The sequence below is a fragment of the Bombina bombina genome, chromosome 2 (assembly GCF_027579735.1).
Source record: "Bombina bombina isolate aBomBom1 chromosome 2, aBomBom1.pri, whole genome shotgun sequence".
NCBI lineage: Eukaryota > Metazoa > Chordata > Amphibia > Anura > Bombinatoridae > Bombina > Bombina bombina.
The window spans coordinates 252344406-252371242 of NC_069500.1; the positions used below are offsets into that span (position 1 = coordinate 252344406).

Genomic DNA, 26837 nt, shown 5'->3' on the forward strand with positions numbered 1-26837 from the left:
ATTACAGGGGCAATAAAAAAAGCGCAGATGAAGAATAGGGATGATCTTCTAAATTATAAAACAAAGGAAATTATTAAAGGAGACGAAATCATTGTTCCATTTGTAACGGATTATAATGCAGACTATTATCTGATTAAAAAAATTATTAAAAGGAACTGGCATTTATTAAAAGAGGATAATATTATAGGGAATCAGTTGGCGGACAGACCGACCTTTATTTTTAAGAGAGCAAAGAATTTTAAAACAACTCTGGCCCCTAGTGAAATACGAAAGAAGACAAGAGACCAAAAACAATTAGATCTGGAGGGTAGAAGTGTAGCAGGTTTCTTTCCCTGCTACACATGTAAAGCATGCACACATAGTTCAAAATTGAAGAATCTTAAAATCAATAGTTTGGGTGAAGATATCACGATAAAGGGAATTATTAGATGCACTCATAAGAATGTCATATATGTATTGAAATGCACATGCAACTTATTCTATTTTGGAGAAACCAAGAGGAGTCTCCGGGATAGAATAAGAGAACACCTTCTTTGTATAGAAAAAGAAAAAGAGGACACACATTTATATAAGCACTTTAAGGAAGTTCACCATGGTATTACTAGGGATTTAAAATATTGGGGTATTCTTAAAATAAACAATCATTGGAGAGGTGGTAATATTGAGAAAACCCTCCTTATAAGGGAAGCAGAATATATCTATAAGTATGACACCCTATATCCTAAGGGATTAAATTCTGAATTAGATCTCTCTCCCTTTTTATTTGAATGATTAATTATTTTAGATTTTATTACACATGTATAGTTTTTAGACTTTTTTCACTTATAAGATTATATATTAACTTTGCACTTTATTATGAGAATTATGTAATTTTATTCTGTTTTGCACATTTTATGGTATACTCATGTATTTACATTTGATATATTTACACAGTTTTTTATTAGGAAGCCTTTGAGCCAATTTGTAGTGATTTATATAATAAAAATTTGTTATATATCTCTTATTAATCACACATAGATTCTCCGTTAAAGATGGATGACTATTAATTTATGAATATTCTATTTATTATTCTATTGCGGTCCTTTTTCTGGTACAATTTTGAGGTCCCTTGAGTAGCAAGATTGTGTGATTTCATTTAAAAGGTCAGAAGAGAAAAATACCACCTTAAAAAGAAGTTGCTACTAAAAGTCAAATACCACCTTAAAGCAATTCTGCTAATTGAAACCACCACCAATCAGACTGAAAGATACCCCTTTAAATAAGGTCATTCACACTTGCCACCACTATCTTGATAAAGCCCATAGGAGGGCGAAACGCGTCGTATGTGTTGGCAGTGTTGTTGTTTTTATTTCTGTGACAACAATCTACATATCTTTTGATTCCTACTTAATAACCCGGGTTATACATTTTGGAACTATCTTCTCCTAAATAGGAGTAAATCATCTGTAGGACTTGTGTTTGGCAGCAATTCTGGGATATCCTTTACTTTGTCCAGTATCCAATCCCTTGCGTGCTATAAGCACTAAGTGCAGGGCTCATCTGAGAGGACCAGGATTACAGGTCATAGAAGTAAGCGCAGGAATCGGCTTCTTCTCCTAACCGGAACATCTTTCAGTGACGTCAGACGCCGGAAAGTTTCAGTCGGCCCCGCTCGAGGTGAATACCGGGCGAGGGGAAAAGACATCCACCTCACGGATAAGGATCTGGTAAAGTACACGGCTGAATGTTTTGCTAAAGTGATATTTTACACAGTAAGAGAACTTTGGAATTGCAAGTATATAATTATCTACTTACACTGTTTGGCAGCTATTGCTCTATCAATCTATCAATTTGGCAGCTTGGTGGTATTTGACTATAGAGACGCTGACCACATACTCAGTTACATTTTATGGAGAAAAGACATTTATATCTGACCCTATTATAACGAACTGATTGGGACTGCTCTATACAGATTGTATGATTTTAAATCTGTGGAAGTTTTATCAATTGCATTTTTTAGTATTTTTGTAGTATTTCATTTTGGGGAGACGTCCCTTTTACATATGTTAATGTATGTTTATGTGTTTTTATTAAATTTTATAAGTGCTTGATACCTTTGGCTTCTTTTAGCGCCTCCCTTAGTACCTGTATATTTTCAAAAGAGCTGTTTACTTTGGGGCAAAGCCCCGCAAAAGGCCCTTTTAAGGGCTGGTAATAGAGATAATTATTTTAGGGGGATTAGATTAGGGGTTAATAATATTAATATAGCTGGCGGCAGTACAGGGGGATTAGATTAGGGGTTAATATTTTTTATATAGGTGGCGGCGGTGTAAGGGGTCAGATTAGGGGATAGATAAAGTAGATGGCGGCGGTGTAAGGGGTTCACATTAGGGGATAGATCAGTTAGATGGTGGCGGTTTTAGGGGCTCACAGTAGGGGTTAGTTTATGTAGATGGTGGTGGGGTCCGTGAGCGGCGGTTTAGGGGTTAAATACTTTATTAGGGATTGCGGCGGGGGATCGCGGTTGACAGGGAGATAGACATTGCGCATGCGTTAGGTGTTAGGTTTTATTTAGCAGCTAGTTTAGAGAGTTTACGGGGCTCCAATACTCAGCGTAAGGCTTCTTACGGCTGCTTTTTGTGGCGAGGTGAAAATGGAGTAAGATTTCTCCATTTTCGTCACGTAAGTCCTTACGCTGTATATTGGATACCAAACTGCGTGGGTTTGGTATACCTGCCTATGGACCAAAAAACTACAGGCGACGGCAGAAATATACGCACGTAACTTCTAGGTTATGCCGTATATAGGATACCAAACCCGCGCAAATATTGGCGTCGCCAGCTTTTGCGGGCGACGATTTTTATCGGATCGACCCCTTAGTTGGAAATGTAATTGAAAGTTTTGCACTGTATGTTAGAATCTGTAAAACTGGTGTATTCCACTCTTAGCGACTGGTACATGCGAATATAGCTATAAATGTGGCATCTATTACTGGTTCCAATTAGATAATATTATACATGCGATCTCACATATGTATTGGTTCATGAGTCATGTGCATGCCTAGACTTCGTATAAGTACATATAATGTGTGATTAAACAACATCATTCCATAATGTTGCATTTTATTTTAGTAGTTACATTGGCAACACATGCGATGGTCCATGAGTTATACGCATGCCTTAACTTTTTAAACGTCCATATAATATGTGATTGAACAACATCAATTCGTTTTATTTCAGTAGTTACATTTGGCATCACAGTATTTATTGTCCACGTGTGTTGCCTGATGAAATAATGACACGATAAGGCCAGAGAGCCATTATTTCAGGGACACATTTTTACTTCTACACTAACATTTGCTTGTGATATTGGATTTTAACCTTTTTGTTTATCCATCTTTTAAGAGTTAGGCACAGAGTGCCGACAAAGCATTTTCTTTTTTGGAATCTTTTTCCAAAGCTGTTTTACATGTTAAAATTTTCCGCACCAAATTTGACAAAATACTCAAATTCCTAAACAACGCACAAACTGGTAAACTTTTCCACAACTTCTTATTGGTGAATGCATAATCACGTGATTAATGAAATCAGCCAATCTGATTGAAAAATACATTTTCTACTATCACTAACTAATCAAATTACTCTATTCTTGAGTCATTGATCACTCATCCGAACTTGTAAGTGCCATTTGTTACATTGTGTATTATACTTTAAAAGTATGTACATTATCCCACAAAAGTGAGTACACCCCTCACATTTTTGTAAATATTTTATTATATCTTTTCATGTGACAACACTGAAGAAATTACACTTTGCTACAATGTAAAGTAGTGAGTGTACAGCCTGTATAACAGTGTAAATTTGCTCTTCTCTCAAAATATCTCAACACACAGCCTTTAATATCTAAACCGTTGGCAACAAAAGTGAATACACCCCTAAGTGGAAATGTCCAAACTGGGCCCAATTAACCATTTTTCCTCCCCGGTGTCATGTGACTCGTTAGTGTTAAAAGGTCTCAGGTGTGAATGGGGAGCAGGTGTGTTAAATTTGGTGTTATCGCTCTCACACTCTCTTATACTGGTCACTGGAAGTTCAACATGGCACCTCATGGCAAAGAACTCTCTGAGGATCTGAAAAAAAGAATTAATGATCTACATAAAGATGGTCTAGGCTATAAGAAGATTGCCAAGACCCTGAAACTGAGCTGCAGCACGATGAGCAAGACCATACAGCGGTTTCACAGGACAGGTTACACTCAGAACAGGCCTCGCCATGGTCGACCAAAGAAGAGTGCACATGCTCAGCGTCATATCCAGAGGTTGTCTTTGGGAAATAGACATATGAGTGCTGCCAGCATTGCTGCAAAGGTTGAAGGAGTGGAGGTCAGCCTGTCAGTGCTCAGACCATACGCCACACAATGCATCCAATTGGTCTGCATGGCTGTCGTTCCAGAAGTAAGCTTCTTCTAAAGATAATGCACAAGAAAGCCTGCAAACAGTTTGCTGAAGACAAGCAGACTAAGGACATAGATTACTGGAACCAAATCCTTGTCATGCCGCACCATCTAGCAATTGCTAGGGGTGCAGCGCCTCATTCCCTGCTCGTTGCCAGGGGCTGTGTCGGGTCCGGATGCGTGCAGCGCTCACGTCATCACTGCACGCTCCTCTCTCTCTGATGCCGGTCCTGACGCCTCTGGCATGAATCCTATGCCTATGTAAGTGTTTTCAAATCGATCCATCACTGCCCAAGTATAGGTGTTAATTTGTGTGCTCCTGGGTGTGATAGATTGTTTCTGCTATTTGGCTTATTGTTGATAAACCCTGCCTGTCTGACTACTCTGCCTGGTTAACCCCTAAATTGCTGGATAAATTTACTGTTGCTGAACTCTGCTTGTCTGACTACTCTGCCTGATTAACTCCTATTGTTCTGAATTGCTGCACTGTTGCCAAACCCTGCCTGCCTGACCATTCTCGTAGTTTACCCTTGTACTGCTTTATCGTTGCCAAACCCTGCCTGCCTGACCATTCTAGTAGTTTACCCTTGTACTGCTTTACCGTTGCCAAACCCTGCCTGCCTGACCATTCTAGTGGTTTACCTTTGGACTGCTTTACCATTGCCACTGCAGACTATCCTGCCTGTGGTGAGTGCTATTTATCTTATCTTGCAAACTTTCTCTGCTCTGGGATATTCCTTATCATTCCAGCTCGATGACGGGATAAGAAGATTACTGGACGAGTTCGTTCTGATAGTGGAGTATCCTACAAGCATAACATTATACTTGGGCCATGGAGCCAGATGAGGTGGCATGAGCAGTTTATCTTCAGGGACAGATGTTGGGAACCCATACCACACAGTTGCAGAATATGGATTCCAAGTTAGAGGCTATAACCGCTCCTTTACTTGATACTGCGAGGAATACCGCTCCTGTTGTTGTACCGCCTGTCTCCGCTCCTGGTACTGCGGCTTCTTCCTCTGCTTCTGGAAATATACCTCCTGACAAGTATGAAGGGGTTTTCTTAACTAATGCAGGCAGCACTTCCGCAATAATCCTGACACCTTTCAGTCTCACCAGTCAAGGGTCACCTTTATCATTTCTTTACTGAAAGAGAAGGCCCTAGCTTAGGTCTCTCCTTTTTTGGAACAGAACGTTCCACTCCTGAATGACGCTGATGCGTTCATTGCTGCACTTTCTTCTGTCTTTGGGACTTCTGGCCGTACTTTTGCTGCAGAATTTTCTCTCCTAGATCTCCGCCAGGGCAATAGAACTGTGGCACAATTTGCCATCGAGTTTCACACCTTGGCACTAAAGACCAGTTGGGATGGCAGTGCCCTCAAGGCAGCCTTTAGGAGGGGTCTGCATGAATGCATCAAAGATGAACTCATTTATCGTGATATTCCCTCTTCTTTGGATACCTTTATAACACTTTGTATCAGTCTAGACTCTCGCTTCCAGGAGAGACACCTGAGAGAGACAGAACTCGGAGTATCCTTACCTCCTGTCCTTCTATTCGTCCAGTTTCTAAACTGTCCTCTACCCCTTCTTCTTCTCCAGCCACCCCTGTAGAGGAACCCATGGATATTTCTTCCTTCAAACCCTCAGAGTCTGAAAGACAGAGAAGGAGATTGAGACTATGCTTTTATTGTGGTTCTAACTGACACCAACAAAAGAACTGTGACATTCGGCCAGGAAAAGCCAATGCTTCGGGGATTACACTGGGGTACCTCTAAGCATGATCTCTACTAAATCCCCTCACTCCTCTCGGATTCTGGTACCTGTTTCTCTTACCATCCTTCAGAATACTGTCCACACTCAAGCCTTCATTGATTCAGGGGCAGCTGGAAATTTTCTGGATTACCGTTTTATGACTCAAGCTGGTTTGCCTCTTCTGCAGAAAAGACATTGTCTCAAAATAACTACTCTGGATGGCACCCCCCTTGGTTCAAGGTTGATCCATTTTAAGTCAACACCCCTGACCCTAACTGTGGGAGTCCTTCATACTGAACAGCTGCGGTTCGAGGTCATTCATTCCCCAGCACAGCCTGTCATCCTTGGTCTTCCTTGGCTTCAGATACACAAACCCCAGTTCGACTGGGCGGAAGGACAATTGGCCTCCTGGGGTACCTCCTGTTTCCACTCCTGCCTTGCTAAAGTCACTTCTCTGCTCCACATTCCCATAACCAGTATACAGACTCCTCCAAACTTTCCCTAAATATATGCAGACTTCGCAGATGTGTTTGAGAAGAAAGCAGCTGACGTGCTGCCACCCCGCCATCCTTATAACTTCAAGATCGACCTCTTTCCCGGAACCCCACTTCCTAAAGGGATGACTTATCCATTCCCCAAAGCTGAAACCAAATCTATGGAGGAGTACATCCAAGAGAACCTAGCTAAAGGTTTCATTCGCCCTGCCTCCTCTCCTGCTGGGGCAGGCTTCTTTTTCGTCAGTAAGAAGGATGGTGGACTTAGACCCTGCATCAACTACAGGGCCTTGAACAACATAACTATTAAGAATTGCTATCCCATTCCTTTGATCACTGAACTGTATGACTCACTCCCGGATACTCGCTTCTTTGCCAAGCTAGACTTACGTGGGGCATACAACCTGATTCATATCTTCCAGGCCACGAATGGAAGACCGCCTTCAACACAAGATCAGGGCATTACGAATACCTCATAATGCCCTTTGGGCTGTGTAATGCCATTGCAGTCTTCCAGGTATTTGTCAACGATGTCTTCCGTGACCTAATCAACCACACTGTCATTGTCTATCTGGATGACATCCTTGTTTTCTCTTCCAATCTGGAGGAGCATCATAAGCATGTGAGACAGGTACTTCAACATCTCAGAGACAATTCTTTGGTAGCTGAGCTAGAAAAGTGTGAGTTTGACCAAGTCCACATCCAGTTCCTAGGTTATGTCATCTCGAAGGAGGGTTTTGCCATGGATCCTGCTAAACTCACTGTAGTTCTAGAATGGCATCAACCTACTTCATTAAATGAACTACAGAGATTCTTGGGGTTCTCCAATTATTACCGTAAGTTTATAAAAAACTTTTCTCAAACAGTCGCTCCACTCACTGAATTGACAAAACGGAACAAAGACAGTAAACATTGGCCTCCTGAAGCCATTAATGCCTTCTCTCGTCTGAAGAAGGCTTTCTGTTCTGCTCCTGTGCTCTGCCATCCTGATCCTGACCTACAGTTCACTTTAGAGGTTGATGCCTCCAAGATAGGGGCTGGAGCAGTTCTAACCCAAAGGGATCCCTTGACTTCCAAGTCACACCCTGTAGCCTTTTTCTCTAAACGCTTTACTCCTGCAGAGAGGAATTACGATGTAGGTAATCATGAACTCTTAGCCATTAAGATGGCCTTGACTGAATGGCATCATTGGTTAGAGGGCACCTCCAATCCCATTCAGATTCTCACCGACCACAAGAATCTGACTTACCTAGAGAGACTGCTCATCAACTCAATCCTCGACAGGCCAGGTGGGCCTTGTTCTTTTCCCTTTTTAACTTTTGTGGTCTCTTATCTTCCTAGGACAAAGAACAAGAAGGCAGATGCCCTATCCCGTCAGTTCCCTCACTCAAGTGATTCCTCTGAAGCTCCTATTGAACACATCATACCTCCCTCCTGTGTTGTTGCTCAACTAAATGCCACCCTTCTGCAAAGATTGCAAAGTGCCCAGTCCAGTAAACCTCCTGAAACCCTCATGGCCTCTGATATCCTGTTTGTGCCTCTGAACCTAAGCACCCCTGTGCTATCCTGGGCTCATGTGTCAGGGTTTTTTCCTGACTTGTTTGCCATGTGCTGCTGGCAGCCATTTTACTCACCTCTCTTCCTGACTTGGTGCATTGTGGGGGATGCTGCTCACTTCCTGCACTTCCTTTTATGGCCAGACTGGTTTACATCATCCATGTGAGACAGGATGCAGTCTCAGAATTGTGATGTCATCATTTATTATTTAAAGGGCCTCTGTTCAGTATGCTTTGTCCTTGCGTTGTCTCAGACCTGTTTGTGAGAGCTCCTGTGTATTACCTGGCTGTCTGACGTCCTTCCTGGTTCCTGATCCCTGGCTTGTTCCTGACTCTGCTGTTCTCCTTGTTCCTGATTCCGGCTCGTCTGACTACTCGCTTTGGCTCCTGACTCGGCTTGTCTGACTACCAGCTCTGGTTTTGATTCTTTGACTTGTGGACTTTTTATTATTTTTTGCTATTAATAAAGGTGTGATTATTTTTGCACTTCTCGTCTCAGTCTGATTCCTGGCACCCTGACATTACCCAAGGAACATGAATCCTGATGGTGCTAGTAATCCACCTTTACCTGCCATAAGTTCCAGGATGGATGAACAGGATCACCGCTTGGATTAATTTGCACTAGACCTGCAAACCCTGCTGCTTAGCACTGCACATTTGGATCAAAGTGTTCCGCAAGTTATGGCTCCTCCTGTTTCCGCTGCTGCACCTATGCTTACCAGGAGCATGTCCGGTTTTGCACCTCTACCTCAGCGATATGGAGGCGATCTTAATCAGTGCAGAGGGTTTTTGAACCAGGTGGGCATTTACTTTGAGATGTTACCTCAGGCGTTTCTCTCTGACAGAGCTAAGGTGGGATTTCTCATCTCGTTACTCTCTGACACAGCTCTTGCCTAGGCTAATCCCTTGTAGGAGACTAATAAACCTGTGATTTCAAATTACCCTGAATTTGTGGCCTCCTTTCGAAGGGTATTTGATGTTCCAGCTCGCTCCTTCTCTGCTGCTAAACTACTCATGTCCATTCAGCAAGGTACAAGATCGGTTGCTCAGTATGCCATTGAGTTCCGTATGCTTGCAGCAGAGGTAGGCTGGAACAATGAAGCCCTTGTTGCCACCTTCTTTCATGAGCTCTCTGATGTGATTAAAGACGAAGTTGCTGCCAGAGATTTACCAGAGGATCTCGAGGCATTGGTGTCTTTTTTGTTCCTAATTGACATCAGACTAAGTGAGAGGCCTTCTTTTAAGGAGCACTTGCAGAAGCCTCCTGTACCGTTGTCTCCTACGTGTTCGTTCCCACCCATGCTTCCCTCTCCTCCCATGCCTCCTGGTACTGAGTCACCAGGTACTGCTGACCTGATGCAGTTGGGATTCACACATCTCTCCGCGGCAGAGAGGGCCTTTAGGAGGAGGGAGGGGCTCTGCCTCTATTGTGGGTTACAGGGCCATCTTTTGAAGTCTTGTCCTACACAGCCGGGAAACGCTCACACCTAAGGTCCTGTCAGGGGCAGACCTTAGGTGGTTTATCCTTGTCCCCCAGAACCGCTAAAGGAGAAACCTTTGGTCACGGTTGTCGTTTCCTGGGTGGACTCCTCCATAGTCACCCAGGCTCTTGTTGACTCCGTTGCTGCGGGCTATTTAATTGACAGTGCTTTTGTATCGAAGCACTCCATTCCTGTTTTGCCTCAGTCCGTTCCGCTTGCTATTGAGGCCATTGATGGCAGGCCCCTTCAGCCCACACTCGTTACTCACGTTACCGCTCCGTTGTCCATGGCTGTTGGGGCTCTCCATTTTGAAACCCTCCAGTTCCAGGTGATAATCTCTCCCCATTTTCCGGTTGTTCTGGGTTATACCTGGCTCCAAAAGCACAATCCCAGTCTCGACTGGCGCAGGTCCGAAATTTTGTCGTGGTCTCTGCAATGTATTTCCACTTGTCTTCAGAAACCAGTTAAAGTCTTGTGCACTTCTTCAGTATCTCAATTGCCAGAGGAGTACCGAGAGTTCCTAGACGTTTTTGACAAGGTGCGTGCTGGTACGTTGCCTCCTCACCGGTCTTACGATTGTGCCATAGACCTGCAACCCGGAGCCATTCCTCCTCGGGGCCGGGTTTACCCTCTGTCTGTTGCAGAGAATTGTGCTATGGAGGAGTATGTTTCCTATGCTCTGTTGTGGGGGATCATCCGCAAATCCTGCTCTCCTGCAAGGGCTGGATTCTTTTTTGTGAAGAAAAAGGGTGGCGAGTTAAGACCATGCATCGATTATAGGGGTCTTAATCGTCTTACTATTAAGAATGCTTACCCTATTCCGCTCATTACGGAACTCTTTGACCACCTCAAGGGAGCTATGGTCTTTACTAAGCTTGATTTGAGAGGAGCGTACAATCTCGTTAGGATCAAGGAGGGCCACGAATGGAAAACAGCATTTAACACCAGGAGTGGGCATTATGAGTATCTTGTAATGCCCTTTGGCCTATGTAATGCTCCTGCTGTTTTCCAGGAATTTATTAATGATGTCCTACGAGATATGTTGCAATACTGTGTTGTGGTGTACTTAGACGACATCCTCATACACTCACCCACACTTGAGGCTCATCCTTCTGATGTTACACGGGTTCTTCAGAGACTACGTGAGAATGGCCTGTTTTGTAAACTTGAGAAATGTGAGTTCCATCAGACTCAAGTAACCTTCCTAGGTTATGTTATCTCCGTTGCAGGGTTCTCCATGGATCCTGACAAGTTATCTGCAGTTCTGCAGTGGCCTCGCCCAGTTGGTCTTCTGTCTATTCAACGTTTTTTGGGGTTCGCCAATTACTATAGAAATTTTATTAAAAACTTTTCTTCCTTGGTCAAACCTATCACAAACATGACCCGTAAAGATAATAATCCACTCCATTGGTCACCTACTGCCATTGAGGTCTTTGATAGTCTTAAGACTGCCTTTGCTGCCGCTCCAGTTCTGGCTAATCCTAACCCTGTCCTGCCTTTCCTTCTTGAAGTCAATGCGTCTGAGACTGGAGTAGGTGCCCTCTTGTCTCAGCGCCCTACGCCTGACGGTTCCTTGCATCCGTGTGGTTTCTTCTCTAAGAAATTGTCTCCAGCGGAGTGCAATTATGAAATTGGCGACAGGGAATTACTGGCCATAATTTTGGCACTCAAGGAATGGAGGCATCTTCTCAAGGGTACTAGCGTGCCAGTGCTCATTCTTACTAACCACAAGAATTTAATTTATCTATCTGAAGCAAAACGTTTGTCGCCCCGACAGGCCAGATGGGCGCTATTTTTGTCTTGATTTAATTATGTGGTCTCCTACATGCCTGGTAGTAAGAACGTTAGGGCTGATGCCCTTTCTCGACAATTTTCACCTCTGTCCAATAAACTTCCAATAAACTGGCTCCCCGTTATGTTGGTCCTTTTCGAATACTCCGACGGGTCAATCCTGTGGCCTACACTCTTGACCTTCCTCCTACAATGCTCATCTCCAAAGTTTTTCATGTCTCCCTCTTGAAACCATTGGTTTGTAATCGGTTTACCACTATGTTGCCTCGTCCCCGTCCTATCTTTGTTGACAACCATGAGGAGTATGAGGTCAGCAGCATTATTGACTCTCGTATGTCCAGGGGCCGCATACAGTATTTGGTTCATTGGAGGGGCTACGGTCCAGAGGAGCGTTCATGGGTTCCCTCCTCTGATGTTCATGCTCCCGCCCTCCTCCGTGCCTTCCATGCCCGTTTCCCCAGTAAGCCTTTGTTCCTCCCGTGGGGGAGGGGTCATTGAGGGGAGGGTACTGTCAGGGTTTTTTCCTGACTTGTTTGCCATGTGCTGCTGGCAGCCATTTTATTCACCTCTCTTCCTGACTTGGTGCATTGTGGGGGATGCTGCTAACTTCCTGCACTTCATTTTATGGCCAGACTGGTTTACATCATCCATGTGAAACAGGATGCAGTCTCAGAATTGTGATGTCATCACTTATTATTTAAAGGTTTCTGTTCAGTATGCTTTGTCCTTGCGTTATCTCAGACCTGTTTGTGAGAGCTCCTGTGTATTACCTGGCTGTCTGATGTCCTTCCTGGTTCCTGATCCCTGGCTTGTTCCTGACTCTGCTGTTCTCCTTGTTCCTGATTCTGGCTCGTCTGACTACTCGCTTTGGCTCTTGACTCGGCTTGTCTTACTACCAGCTCTGGTTTTGATTCCTGGCTTGTTATTTGACTTGTGGACTTTTTATTATTTTTTGCTATTAATAAAGGTGTGATTATTTTTGCACTTCTCATCTCAGTCTGATTCCTGGCACCCTGACATCATGATAGTAAACTCTCAGGACATCCTGGTTTGACTAGGATCTTTAAGCATCTTTCCCAACATATATGGTAGCCTACTATGAAGTCTGATGCTCTGGATTATGTGAAAGCCTGCACAACTTGTGCTGCCAACAAAACTCTCAGATCCTTGCCTCCTGGCTTGCTCCAACCATTGTCCATTCCCAAACAACCATGGACACACATAACTATGGACTTCATTGTGGACCTCCCCCCTTCTGACCACCATACAGTTATCTGGGTTGTGGTGGATTGGTTCTCCAGAATGGCTAATTTTGTACCCTTAACGAAACTGCCATCGGCCCAGGAATTATTGTCTCTTTTTCTCTTGCATGTAGTACGACTTCATGGCATTCCTGTGAATATTGTTTCCGACAGAGGTCCACAATTCATCTCTATCTTTTGGAGAGACTTTTGCAAGTTGATTGGAACCAATGTTTCCTTGTCTTCAGCTCTGTGATGTCGTCATGGAGGAGTGGAAGAGGACTCCAGTGGCACTGGCAACCTGTAAAGCTCTGGTGAACTCCATGCCCAAGAGGGTTAAGGAAATGCTGGAAAATAATGGTGGCCACACAAAATATTGACACTCTGGGCCCAATTTGGACATTTCCACTTATTTGTGTACTCACTTTTGTTGTCAACGATTTAGACATTAATGGCTGTGTGTTGAGTTATTTTTAGGGGACAGCAAATTTACACTGTTATACAGGATGTACACTCACTACTTTACATTGTAGCAAAGTGTCATTTCTTCAGTGCTGTCACATTAAAATATATAAGAAAATATTTACAAAAATGTGAGAGGTGTACTCACTTTTGTGGGGTACTGTATATGTGAAATTAGTATTAAAGATAAACATTGATGATGACATTAGGCCACACAGTGTAATATTTCTGACAATGATTTTAATAATTGAATGATGTTTCATTCAATATATTCTTAAACTGATAGCTCATAACATTAAACTGTCATGAATCAGATACAGCAGAAATTAAAATCACCTCTTTACTGTCATGCTATTTTTAGTGTTTTTCTTCCTTCTCTTGAATTTAATTTTTATTAAGAAATCTCATCTTAAATGCCAGCCCATTTTTTTTAACACCTGCGTAGGGGTGGTGTTTCAAACTAGACTGCAATCAGGAAGGGTTACACAGGTGCAGAGAGAAAAATGGCCCAGCTCTTAAAATATCCATTGATTGCAAATAAATACATATGATACTCTGATTTCATGTTAAATTTGCAATTATTCTTGCTCAGAATAATAATACATTTACACTATATACATATAGTGGTATAAATAAACACAGAGATATAAGACAACATTGTTTAGAACAAAAAAAGGAATTTAGAGACATGTAAATATGTTTGCAAAAGATTTATGACATATTACATACATATGTACAAGTATGTACAAATATATATGAACAAATTCTAGCATTAATAATCATTTTAAAAAAGAAAAAAATCATGAGATAGTCATATCATGATTTCTAGAAATACAAATACATTCATTTATGTGAAAATATCATATATCAGATTTTTTGTATAACAAATAAAAAAAATACTTTCTATGAGCTATTATTGTTTGTTCACGTATAAATCTAGCTATTTCTTGGACATTAACAGATGAAAAATAAAAGATTAGCTTTAGAGAAATGTGCTTGTTCATGGACAGTAATGAAATGGTATAAATACAGTTGGAAAAAAATGAATATCTGTGAAATCGATAACTCTTATTTATCAACAGTCCGATGCTCACATACTTGACGTGCATGTTTTTGACAGACTTTTTAATAAATAAGGCTGTCGTATGTAGATTTGCAGCAGCGATGTCTGGCGATGTCTGGTGAGCATATTGACTCCAGTGAATGCGTCGAAATTGACGCAATGATAAATTGGCCCCATGGTTTCTTCCTCTCCCCAAGCTGTCCAATTTTAAAGATGCAAATATTCCAAAATCCAAACTATTCTGAAATCCAAATCTTTTCCATTCCTAAGTAGTTTGGATAAAGGGATTTTTATCTGTATCAAATTTTATTTTGTGTAGTATACAAACAATATGTATCCCCTTCTAATACAATTTAACTCTAAAAATTGTAACTTTCCAGTTCCTATTAAAAGTGGAAGTACAGACTTTAGCCTTAAAGGGATTATTCAGAGAGAGCATGCATTTTTAAACAACTTTCCAATTTGCTTAGATGTCCCTGTATCCTTTGTTGAAAAGCATACCTACATAGGCCAAGGAGCATCAATGCATTGCTGGGAGCAAGCTATTGATTGGGGGCTGCACAAACAAGCCTTTTCTCATTGACTCAACCAATCTGTTCAGCTAGCTCCCAGTAGTGGATTGCTGCTCCTTCAGTACATTCTCTTTGTTCCATCTAAAATAAGCTGTTGTATGTGTTATCCACAAACATACATTCATTTTTTTGATGTTTTCACATATAAAAACAAACATGTTTTGCTTTCAACATGTCTTTAATTGCATAAAATGTCACTTACCTCTATTTTTGCTTCCATACTGATAACTTCCACTTGTAAAGTGGGGCAAGGAAAAAACAATAGAACCTAACCCGATCATTAATGCTGCAAAGGCAAGCCATCTTGGTTTATGTCCTCTTTGTCCATAAAAAGAAACAAAAAGTGACAGAAGACAGAAAGCAATATCATAGCTAGAGGCTATTAGTCCGGTCAGAGAACTGTTCAAGTCATAACGTTTCTCTATAGTAGAAATGACAACAGTCACTAAGCCATTGACAGCAGTACCTGGAAAAAAAAAGAAAAGGCAAGGGTCAGTTAAAATGCCAATTTTTACATTTCACTTATTCCATATAATCATCAGCACCTGCCAGATGCAAACAGGAAAAAAGTTCTGGGATATACTTATTAATACATACAGGGCTAGATTACAAGTGGAGCGCTAAATTATTAGCGCTGGTTATTGCTACTGTAAGCAGATCTCTGGTTAATTTTCTAAAAGTACCCTAAATGCCCTCAAAATAGAGGGCATTATAGTTTTTTATTTATTTATTTGGGGCTTTAAAGTTGGTGGGAGCGGGTTGTGCACTGAAAAGTGCCTTTACATTGCGGCCTAAGGGAACTGTGTGTTCCCAGTAAATATATATGTAAATGACAATTGTCATTACTCTTAGAAATTCCAATAATAAAAAAGGAAGTCTACAAATAAAGGCCTGTTTAGGGTGAAAGTCTTACCAGCTTTAGTTCCTGAATTATATATATATACAGCATACCTAGTATTTTTTTCAAGCAAAGGTGGCAACCCTATTAGCAAAGGGACTTGCATATTATCTCTCTTTTTTTGTTGTTGAGGAAATCAGGCTTGGATATCAGCACAGACTGTGGACTTTCAATATCCAGTTTCTGGCAATTGGGCACATTAAAGGACCACTCAATGCAGTAGAATTGCATAATTAATCAGTGCATAATAAAAAGACAATGATTTAACACATTGGGGCCTTCAGACTTGCCAGAAACACAAGTTTTGGAGCAGCGGTCTAAAGACCGCTGCTCCATAACCTGTCCGCCTGCTCTGAGGAGGTGGACAGACATCACCGGAAATCAACCTGATCGAATACGATTGGGTTGATTGATACCCCCCTGCTAGCGGTCGATTGGCCGTGAATCTGCAGGTGGCGACGTTGCACCAGCAGTTCACAAGAGCTGCTGGTGCAATGCTGAATACGCTCTCCGCATTCAGCGAGGTCTGTCGGACATGATCCACAATGTCGGATCATGTCCGACAGGCATTTTATAAATAGGCCCCCTACTCTGAATTTCAAATAAGCAGTAGATTTTTTTCTGACAAATTTATTTTTTCTTCTATTTTCCGGTCCCCTGTATTATGTGACAGACATTAGCCAATCACAGACTAGTATACGTATACCCTGTGAGCTTGTTTCCCAGAAAGTGTGAATATGAAATGACTGTGCAAAATTTAATATTGGAAGTAAATTGGAAAGTGTCTTAAAACTGCATGTTCTTACTGAATCATAAACGCTTATTTTGACTTGAGTGTCACTTTAAAGGGGACATTAAACACTTTGGGATGGTAATATAAAATGATAAACTATATATATATATATATATATATATATATATATATATATATATATATATATATATATATATATAAAAGAAACCCTGCAATATACTTTCACTATTTATTTTGTCCCCTTTTCTTGTAATTCCATTCTGAAATTTTGAGCTTTTCAGTTCCTGTTAGAAATGGAAGTGCAGGACACTGTTATATACCACACAGCCATTGGCTGTACACTCTAGTAACCTATTTATAACTGTCCCTAATTGGCCTCAGCAGAGAAGGTAACCTAAGTTACAACATGGCAGCTCCCATTGTTTTATAGACACTAAAACTTAACACTTATTTTGTCAATATTTAAAGAGCTAATGAAACTTTATAAAATATATCTACATGTTATTCTCAGACTAATCTTTTCTTTGAATGCATCATTATATCTAACATTCATTCAGTGTTTAATGTCCCTTTAAGTATAAAATAATCCTTATTACACAGGATTTGATTGACATTGGTGCACAGATTTATTTACGCATTGTTTTAATTATTTTGTATTCTATTATTGTTTGTGCTATTTAATCACTGTATTGTGATATCTATTTTATTTCATTATACTTGCTGTTTGTTCTATGATGTCAATTTATGTAGGTGCGAGCGGACATGATATAGCAGATCATGTCCGCTGCACATCGATAAATGCTGACAGCATACTCTGTCGGCATTTATCATTGCACCAGCAGTTCTTGTGAAGTGCTGGTGCAATACCGCCTCCTGCAGATTTGCGGCCATTCGGCCGCTTGCAGGGGGGTGTCAATCAACCCGATCGTATCCGATTGGGCTGATTGCTGTCCGCCACCTCAGATGTGGCGGACGAGTTAAGGAGCAGCGGTCTTAGGATTCTAAGATTACCATTTCAAAGTGGCCAGAAACAATATTCATTTTAAAATAACATTTTTACTGTTAATGCTGTTAATGCTGCATGATATAGAAAGGGGCGCAGGAGGATATTAGCAGCTCAATCTAAGGTAAGACTTTAAAGGGACATGAAACCCAAAAAATGTCTTTCATTATTCTGATAAAGAATACAATTTAAAAAAAGTTTCTAATTGACTTCTATTATCAAACTTGTTTCTTTCTCATGTTATTCTTTGTTGAAGAAATACCTAGGTAGGTAGCGTGCACTTGCCTGAAGCACTACATGACAGGAAATAATGCTGCCATCTAGTGCTACTGCTAATGTAAAACATTGTTGCAAAACTCCTGCCATATAGTGCCTCAGACACGTGCATACTCATGAGCCCACCTTCCTGCTTTTCAACAAAGCATTACAAGAAAACTAAGAAAATTTGCTAATAGAAGTAAATTGAAAAGTTCTTTAAAATTATATGCACTATCTAACTCATGAAAGACAATTATGGGTGTTATGTCCCTTTAAGATGACTAAGGTGTAGACTATGAGGCCTATTTATCAAATGTCTGTCGGACCTGATCTGACAGTGCGGATCAGGTCCGACAGACATTGCTGAATACGGAGAGCAATACTCTCTCCGTATTCAACATTGCACTAGCAGCTCACAAGAGCAGCTGGTGCAACGCCGCCCCCTGAAGATACGCGGCCAGCAGGGAGGTGTCAATCAACCCGATCGTACTCAATCGGGTTGAATTGTGGCGATCTCTGTCTGCTTGCTCAGAGCAGGCGGACAAGGTTATGGAGCAGCAGTCTTTAGACCGCTGCTTCATAACTGCTGTTTCTGGCGAATCTGAAGACTCGCCAGAAACACGGGCCCACAAGCTCCATACGGAGCTTGATAAATGGGCCTCTATACCTTTAATTGTGCTTAGCATAAAGTGAAACCACAAGCTCGAGTTAGCATTAACCAGCCACTTTAATGGCTGGTTATTTCACGTGCGCCCATAAACGGGGGAATTTTGCCCCTTTACGAGCGCACGTTAAGATAGCACCTCAGTTGTAATCTAGCCCTAATTATGAAAAATACTTAAAAGTATTTTCATATGTTAGATTTTTTTATTTTTTGTAGACTTTATTTAAATTACTTATAATATCCCTTATATCACTTTAAATAATAAGACTATCAGTCACAGAGTAAATTCCTATGTGAAACACTGGACTAGGCAATCTTAAAGAGACAGCAAATTCTCATATTTTATGTTTTGCTGTTAAAAGAGAAGTTCTTAAAGGGACAGTCTACTTGAAAATTGTTATTGTTTAAATAGATAAACAATCCCTTAATTACCCTTTCCCCAGTTTTGCATAACCAACACTGTTATATTAATAAAAGATTTACCTCTGTGATTACTTTATATTTATACTTCTGCAGACTGCCCCCTTATTTATGTGCTTTTTACAAACATGCATTTTAGACAATTAGTGTTGAGTCATAAATAACTCCACAGAAGTGAGCACAAAGTTATCTATATGGAAAACATGAACTAGTACTGCCTATTGCCTAACAGTGAAAAACTGTCAAAATGCATTGAGATAATAGGCAGTTTAATGGCTTAGAAATCAGTTTATGAGCCAAGTTTTAGCTTTCAACAATGAATACTATGGCCTAGATTTAGAGTTCGGCGGTAGCCGTGAAAACCAGCGTTAGAGGCTCCTAACGCTGGTTTTGGCCGCCCGCTGGTATTTGGAGTCAGTGATTAAAGGGTCTAACGCTCACTTTTCAGCCGCGACTTTTCAATACCGCAGATCCCCTTACGTCAATTGCGTATCCTATCTTTTCAATGGGATCTTTCTAACGCCTGTATTTAGAGTCGTTTCTGAAGTGAGCGTTAGAGCTCTAACGACAAAACTCCAGCCGCCTGAAAATAGCAGGAGTTAAGAGCTTTCTGGGCTAACGCCGGTTCATAAAACTCTTAACTACTGTACCCTAAAGTACACTAACACCCATAAACTACCTATGTACCCCTAAACCGAGCTCCCCCCACATCGCCGCCACTCGATTAAAATTTTTTAACCCCTAATCTGCCGACCGCCACCTACGTTATACTTATGTACCCCTAATCTGCTGCCCCTAACCCCGCCGACCCCTGTATTACATTTATTAACCCCTAACTTGCCCCCCACAACGTCGCCGCCAGCTACTTACAATAATTAACCCCTAATCTTCCGACCGCAAAGCGCCGCCACCTACGTTATCCCTATGTACCCCTAATCTGCTGCCCCTAACACCGCCGACCCCTATATTATATTTATTAACCCCTAATCTGCCCCCCTCAACGTCGCCGACACCTGCCTACACTTATTAACCCCTAATCTGCCGAGCGGACCGCACCGCTACTATAATAAAGTTATTAACCCCTAACCCGCCTCACTAACCCTATCATAAATAGTATTAACCCCTAATCTGCCCTCCCTAACATCGCCGACACCTAACTTCAATTATTAACCCCTAATCTGCCGACCGGAGCTCATCGCTACTATAATAAATGGATTAACCCCTAAAGCTAAGTCTAACCCTAACACTAACACCCCCCTAACTTAAATATATTTTACATCTAACAAAATTAATTAACTCTTATTAAATAAATTATTCCTATTTAAAGCTAAATACTTACCTGTAAAATAAATCCTAATATAGCTACAATATAAATTATAATTACATTATAGCTATTTTAGGATTAATATTTATTTTACAGGCAACTTTGTAATTATTTTAACCAGGTACAATATCTATTAAATAGTTAATAACTATTTAATAGTTACCTAGTTAAAATAATAACAAATTTACCTGTAAAATAAATCCTAACCTAAGATATAATTAAACCTAACACTACCCTATCAATAAATTAATTAAATAAACTACCTACAATTAACCTAACACTACACTATCAATAAATAAATTAAATACAATTGCTACAAATAACTACAATTACATAAACTAACTAAACTACAAAAAATAAAAAAGAACTAAGTTACAAAAAATAAAAAAATATTTACAAACATAAGAAAATTATTACAACAATTTTAAACTAATTACACCTACTCTAAGCCCCCTAATAAAATAACAAAGCCCCCCAAAATAATAAATGCCCTACCCTATTCTAAAATAAAAAAGTTAAAAGCTCTTTTACCTTACCAGCCCTGAACAGGGCCCTTTTCGGGGCATGCCCCAAGAATTTCAGCTCTTTTGCCTGTAAAAAAAACACATACAATACCCCCCCCCCAACATTACAACCCACCACCCACATACCCCTAATCTAACCCAAACCCCCCTTAAATAAACCTAACACTAAGCCCCTGAAGATCTTCCTACCTTGTCTTCATCATCCAGGTATCACCGATCCGTCCTGGCTCCAACATCTTCATCCAACCCAAGCGGGGGTTGGCGATCCATCATCCGGTGAGTGAAGAGGTCCAGAAGAGGCTCCAAAGTCTTCCTCCTATCCAGCAAGAAGAGGACATCCGGACCGGCAAACATCTTCTCCAAGCGGCATCTTCGATCTTCTTCCATCCGGTGCGGAGCGGGTCCATCTTGAAGCAGGCGACGCGGATCCATCCTCTTCTTCCGTTGTCTCCCGACGAATGACGGTTCCTTTAAGGGACGTCATCCAAGATGGCGTCCCTTGAATTCCGATTGGCTGATAGGATTCTATCAGCCAATCGGAATTAAGGTAGGAATATTCTGATTGGCTGATGGAATCAGCCAATCAGAATCAAGTTCAATCCGATTGGCTGATCCGATCAGCCAATCAGATTGAGCTCGCATTCTATTGGGTGATCGGAACAGCCAATTGAATGCAAGCTCAATCTGATTGGCTGATTGGATCAGCCAATCGGATTGAACTTGATTCTGATTGGCTGATTCCATCAGCCAATCAGAAAATTCCTACCTTAATTCCGATTGGCTGATAGAATCCTATCAGCCAATCGGAATTCGAGGGACGCCATCTTGGATGACGTCCCTTAAAGGAACAGTCATTCGTCGTTCAGTCGTCGGGCCGGATGGATGTTCCGCGCTGGAGGTCTTCAGGATCCTGCCGCTTCGCTCCGGATGGAAGACCATAGAAGATGCCGCCTGGATGAAGACTTCAATCGGATGGAAGATCCTCTTCTGCCCCGCTTAGATGAAGACTTTGACCGGATCATGGACCTCTTCAGCCCCCCGCTTGGGCTTGGATCAGGACATCGGAGGAGCTCTTCAGGACGGATCGGTGAACCTGGATGGTGAAGACAAGGTAGGAAGATCTTCAGGGACTTAGTGTTAGGTTTATTTAAGGGGGGTTTGGGTTAGATTAGGGGTATATGGGTGGTGGGTTGTAATGTTGGGGGGGGGGTATTGTATGTTTTTTTTTACAGGCAAAAGAGCTGAAATTCTTGGGGCATGCCCCGCAAAGGGCCCTGTTCAGGGCTGGTAAGGTAAAAGAGCTTTTAACTTTTTTAATTTAGAATAGGGTAGGGAATTTTTTTATTTTGGGGGGCTTTGTTATTTTATTAGGGGGCTTAGAGTAGGTGTAATTAGTTTAAAATTGTTGTAATATTTTTCTTATGTTTGTAAATATTTTTTTATTTTTTGTAACTTAGTTCTTTTTTTTTTTTGTACTTTAGCTAGTTTATTTAATTGTATTTATTTGTAGGAATTGTGTTTAATTAATTTATTGATAGTGTAGTGTTAGGTTAATTGTAGGTAATTGTAGGTAGTTTATTTAATTAATTTATTGATAGGGTAGTGTTAGGTTTAATTATATCTTAGGCTAGGATTTATTTTACAGGTAAATTTGTTATTATTTTAACTAGGTAACTATTAAATAGCTATTGTACCTGGTTAAAGTAATTACCAAGTTGCCTGTAAAATAAATATTAATCCTAAAATAGCTACAATATAATTATAATTTATATTGTAGCTATATTAGGATGTATTTTACAGGTAAGTATTTAGCTTTAAATAGGAATAATTAATTTAATAAGAGTTAATTTATTTCGTTAGATGTAAATTATATTTAAGTTAGGGGGGTGTTAGTGTTAGGGTTACACTTAGCTTTAGGGGTTAATCCATTTATTATAGTAGCGGTGAGCTCCGGTCGTCAGATTAGTGGTTAATAATTGAAGTTAGGTGTCGGCGATGTTAGGGAGGGCAGATTAGGGGTTAATACTATTTATGATAGGGTTAGTGAGGCGGATTAGGGGTTAATAACTTTATTATAGTAGCGCTCAGGTCCGCTCGGCAGATTAGGGGTTAATAAGTGTAGGCAGGTGTCGGCGACGTTGTGGGGGGCAGATTAGGGGTTAATAAATATAATCTAGGGGTCGGTGGTGTTAGGGGCAGCAGATTAGGGGTACATAGGGATAACGTAGGTTGCGGCGGTGTACGGAGCGGCAGATTAGGGGTTAATAATAATATGCAGGGGTCAGCGATAGCGGGGGCGGCAGATTAGGGGTTAATAAGTGTAAGGTTAGGGGTGTTTAGACTCGGGGTACATGTTAGAGTGTTAGGTGCAGACGTAGGAAGTGTTTCCCCATAGGAAACAATGGGGCTGCGTTAGGAGCTGAACGCTGCTTTTTTGCAGGTGTTAGGTTTTTTTTCAGCTCAAACAGCCCCATTGTTTCCTATGGGAGAATCGTGCACGAGCACGTTTTTGAGGCTGACCGCGTCCGTAAGCAACTCTGGTATCGAGAGTTGCATTTGCGGTAAAAATGCTCTACGCTCCTTTTTTGGAGCCTAACGCAGCATTTGTTTGAACTCTCGATACCAGAGTTAAATTTATGGTGCGGCCAGAAAAAAGCCCGCGGAGCGTTAACAGCCCTTCTACCGCCAAACTCCAAATCTAGGCCTATGAGAGCAAAGCAAATGTGATGCTAAAAGTAAATTGTAAAGTTGTTTAAAATTTCATGCCCTATCTGAATCATGGAAATATAATTTTGACTAGACTATCCCTTTAAATATTGTAGTATTGTACCTCCTGAGTGACTAAAATGGAAAATATTTTTTGAAATGGAGGTGAAGTGGAGATGTGAACTGTCTGTTAACAGCAACATAATCTAAAATACCGAGAATATATATTTAAAACTAGATTGTACTATATTTGTAATACTAGATTTTAATATTTTTCTAAAATAACTTGCTGCAACATGACAGTTAGAAAATGGCCAAATTTAGAGATTGGTACCAGATCGGCCAGTGGCAAGATCAGTTCAATTGAAATCACAGTTTATATCTTAACCACTCACTGCACAGAATAAGTTTCAATGTGCAGAATGCCAGCTTAATAAAAATGTATTAAAAGAATTATAAAACTAACTTATTAAAATAAAATATCAACTCACTTTAGAAAATAGTCAGCTCTAATGTGTAAAAAAGGCAACTTTTAAAAAGTAACACCATTAAAATAAGAAATTTGTAACAACATTGGCCTCGCTTCCATTGAGTCGTTAAAAATGGAGCCGTAAGCTACCGAAGCGGACGACAGCTAAAAGTAATTTACGGCTCCATTTTAGTACCAGGTTTCCATTGAAAAGATTAGCGTGTTGCGCGCATTCACTCTTTTCGTGTAGCTGTAAGTTAACGTTGTGTTAACGCTTCCATCTGACGTCGGATTTCTTGAAAATCAATTAGTTGCTAAGGTAACCCGACCTTACGCTATAGAATTTACGTTTAATGTCCGTGCTTCTTACCTGAGATCGCCTCTCAAGACAAATAAAGATACACTTATCCATATTTTTAATAATCAAATATTATTTTTTAATATAATTATATTTTCCACTTCATAAATATAAGTAATATGTATTGCTGCCCTAGGCATAGGTCTAGTTTGCATTCTGTAGATATGTTCTTGCATATATTATTATATTTAAATTTTCTATTAGAATATAAGTTTAACTATTTCTATTCATGAGACAACAATAAATATTACTTATAACAATTTATTTTTACATTAAAACACTTGCATTATTTGCAAGTTTTATAATTTCAATAGAAAATAGGTCTCAAAAAGCACAATTATCCTCTTTTACACCTAGTTGAGCTGGGGGTAATATTTCTCAATGTATCGACAGCCTCCGACAGTGTATTAACGGTTAGCGCTTTCATTGGAATAATTTATCGATTAACGGCTTCTATTACTTTCTATGGGATGCGAAGATCTTTTCGGCAGCCGAAGTCCGGCTGCCGATATTGAGGTATAACGTGCCATTGGAAACAGTCGTTAAACGATATTGCTTTCGACAGCATATTTAACGGTTTGCGAGTGCACGCAAACTGAATTACAACTCAATGGAAGCGAGGCCATTGTCAGCTTTGTAATAGTGAATTGCGCCTTTGTAAATTCTGCATATTCAGAAATATCTTTAGGGAGCGTTTAAAAGAAGGCAGATTAGGGGAAAATCTGATACCTCATATGTTTGAGGATTTTACATGTTAGTGTACTCTTTCTTTTCTCTGTTTTTGCTTAAACATTGACATAATACACCAGGTGGATGTCCTTGTTTTGTTTGCTCCTCCCCCTCTTTTTGTTTCATATATATATATATATATATATATATATATATATATATATATGTGTGTGTGTATGAGTGTGTACATATGTATTTATATGTGTATATGTGTATTTACAGATATACTGTATATACACATATAAACACATAAATACATATGTATACATATAAAGACATATATATGATAGATATTCAGTTTCGCTTTGCAATATGAGCACTACCTGATGTGTGCAAAAAGCTTATTTCTAACGGAGTTAAAACATGAGCGACAGAGTTAAATAGCGTTCCACTTGTAATCTATCCCTAAATATTCTTAAACCATGTGTAGTGTCCCTTAAGTAGGTTGGAGGATTTATTACTAGAGGTTGCAGGACAGTATCCAACCATTCACTAAGTGGTTCAAAGAGAAAAACTATACATGAGGCTTCTAACCCTTCGTGCATGTTTGGTAAATGGTGAAAGATGGAATTCCTAGGGTGCTGAGCAAAAAGGTAATCAAATGCAGCTTTATCAAAACATTCAATAATGCCATCATCTTAAAGATGTTTTAATTCTTATTGGAACCTTCTAATTGGGTTACAGATAGGACATCACAGGATTCTCGGTCTTTGAGCTGCTTACTGATAACGACTAAGAACACTAAAAAAAAACTGTTCTGGGCTTGTTGCTCAAAATATCTTAGACTCTTTGGAACTGCTCATCAGTATCACCATATCACTGTCTCTTTCCCCCATCATAGATGTTTGACTATGCACATAATATTGATAACGTGTTATATAAATAAGCATTCTATTGTGATATTACTGGATCATTGTAAAAAAGACGAAACCCTTGAATTTAGTAACTTGTAGATAATTTTTCAGCAGAAACAAGATCCACCAAATATTTCCTATAGCTGCTTGTACAACTTTGAGGATGGATTTTGGACTAGTTCTCCCTGCAAACCTGTTTCAGTTCATCAATATTTCTGGGTTGTCTTGATTGTACAGCCTTCTTCAGGATAGCCACAGCACCTCAATTGGTTTAAGATCAAGACATTGAGGCCGAATGATCAAGCCGTCAACTATGCTGCATTCGACAGCACCAATACGCTCGCCTAACATCGCCTAACATCGTGGCCGGGGACCTGAATACGCTCTCCTTATTTCTAAAAAAGCTGTCAAAAAGCCACGCACCAAGTGGGGGGCGATGAGCAGCGGACTGTTGTTAACTAACAGTCATCGATCTCGCTGCTATTCGGCTTTTTCCCAACTTTATTTATATCCTGTCACTAAACACCGCCACTATACTAAAATGTTTAACCCCTATCCCGCCGCTCCCGGACCCCGCCGCAACTAAATAAAAGTATTAACCCCTATCCCGCCACTCCCAGACCCCGCCGCAACTAAATAAAAGTATTAACCCCTATCCCGCCACTCCCGGACCCCACCACAACTTTAATAAAGCTATTAACCCCTATCCTGCCGCTCCCGGACCCCACCGCAACTTTAATAAAGCTATTAACCCCTATCCCGTCGCTCCCAGACCCCGCCGCAACTTTTATAAAGTTATTAACCCCTATCCCGCCGCTCCCGGACCCCTCCGCAACTAAATAAATGTATTAACCCCTAAACCCCTGGCCTCCCACTTCACTACCACTTACTAAACCTATTAACCCCTAAACCGCCAGCCCCCCACATCGCCATAAACTAAATTAAGCTATTAACCCCTAAACCTAAGAACCTGCTAACTTTACTTCATCCCTATCTTATAATAAATTTAAACTTACCTTTAGAATTAAAATAA

At 40.5% G+C, this 26837-nt stretch overlaps 1 protein-coding gene across 1 annotated transcript in view; it reads right to left on the minus strand.

Moving 5' to 3' along the window:
• The window catches only part of LOC128646919 (solute carrier organic anion transporter family member 4C1-like), a 198307-nt gene that overhangs the window by 153564 nt on the left and 17906 nt on the right, over positions 1-26837 (minus strand). The window contains exon 2 of the mRNA XM_053699728.1: positions 15046-15309. Coding sequence (XP_053555703.1) covers positions 15046-15309 — 264 coding nt within the window. The remainder of the gene's footprint in view (positions 1-15045; positions 15310-26837) is intronic.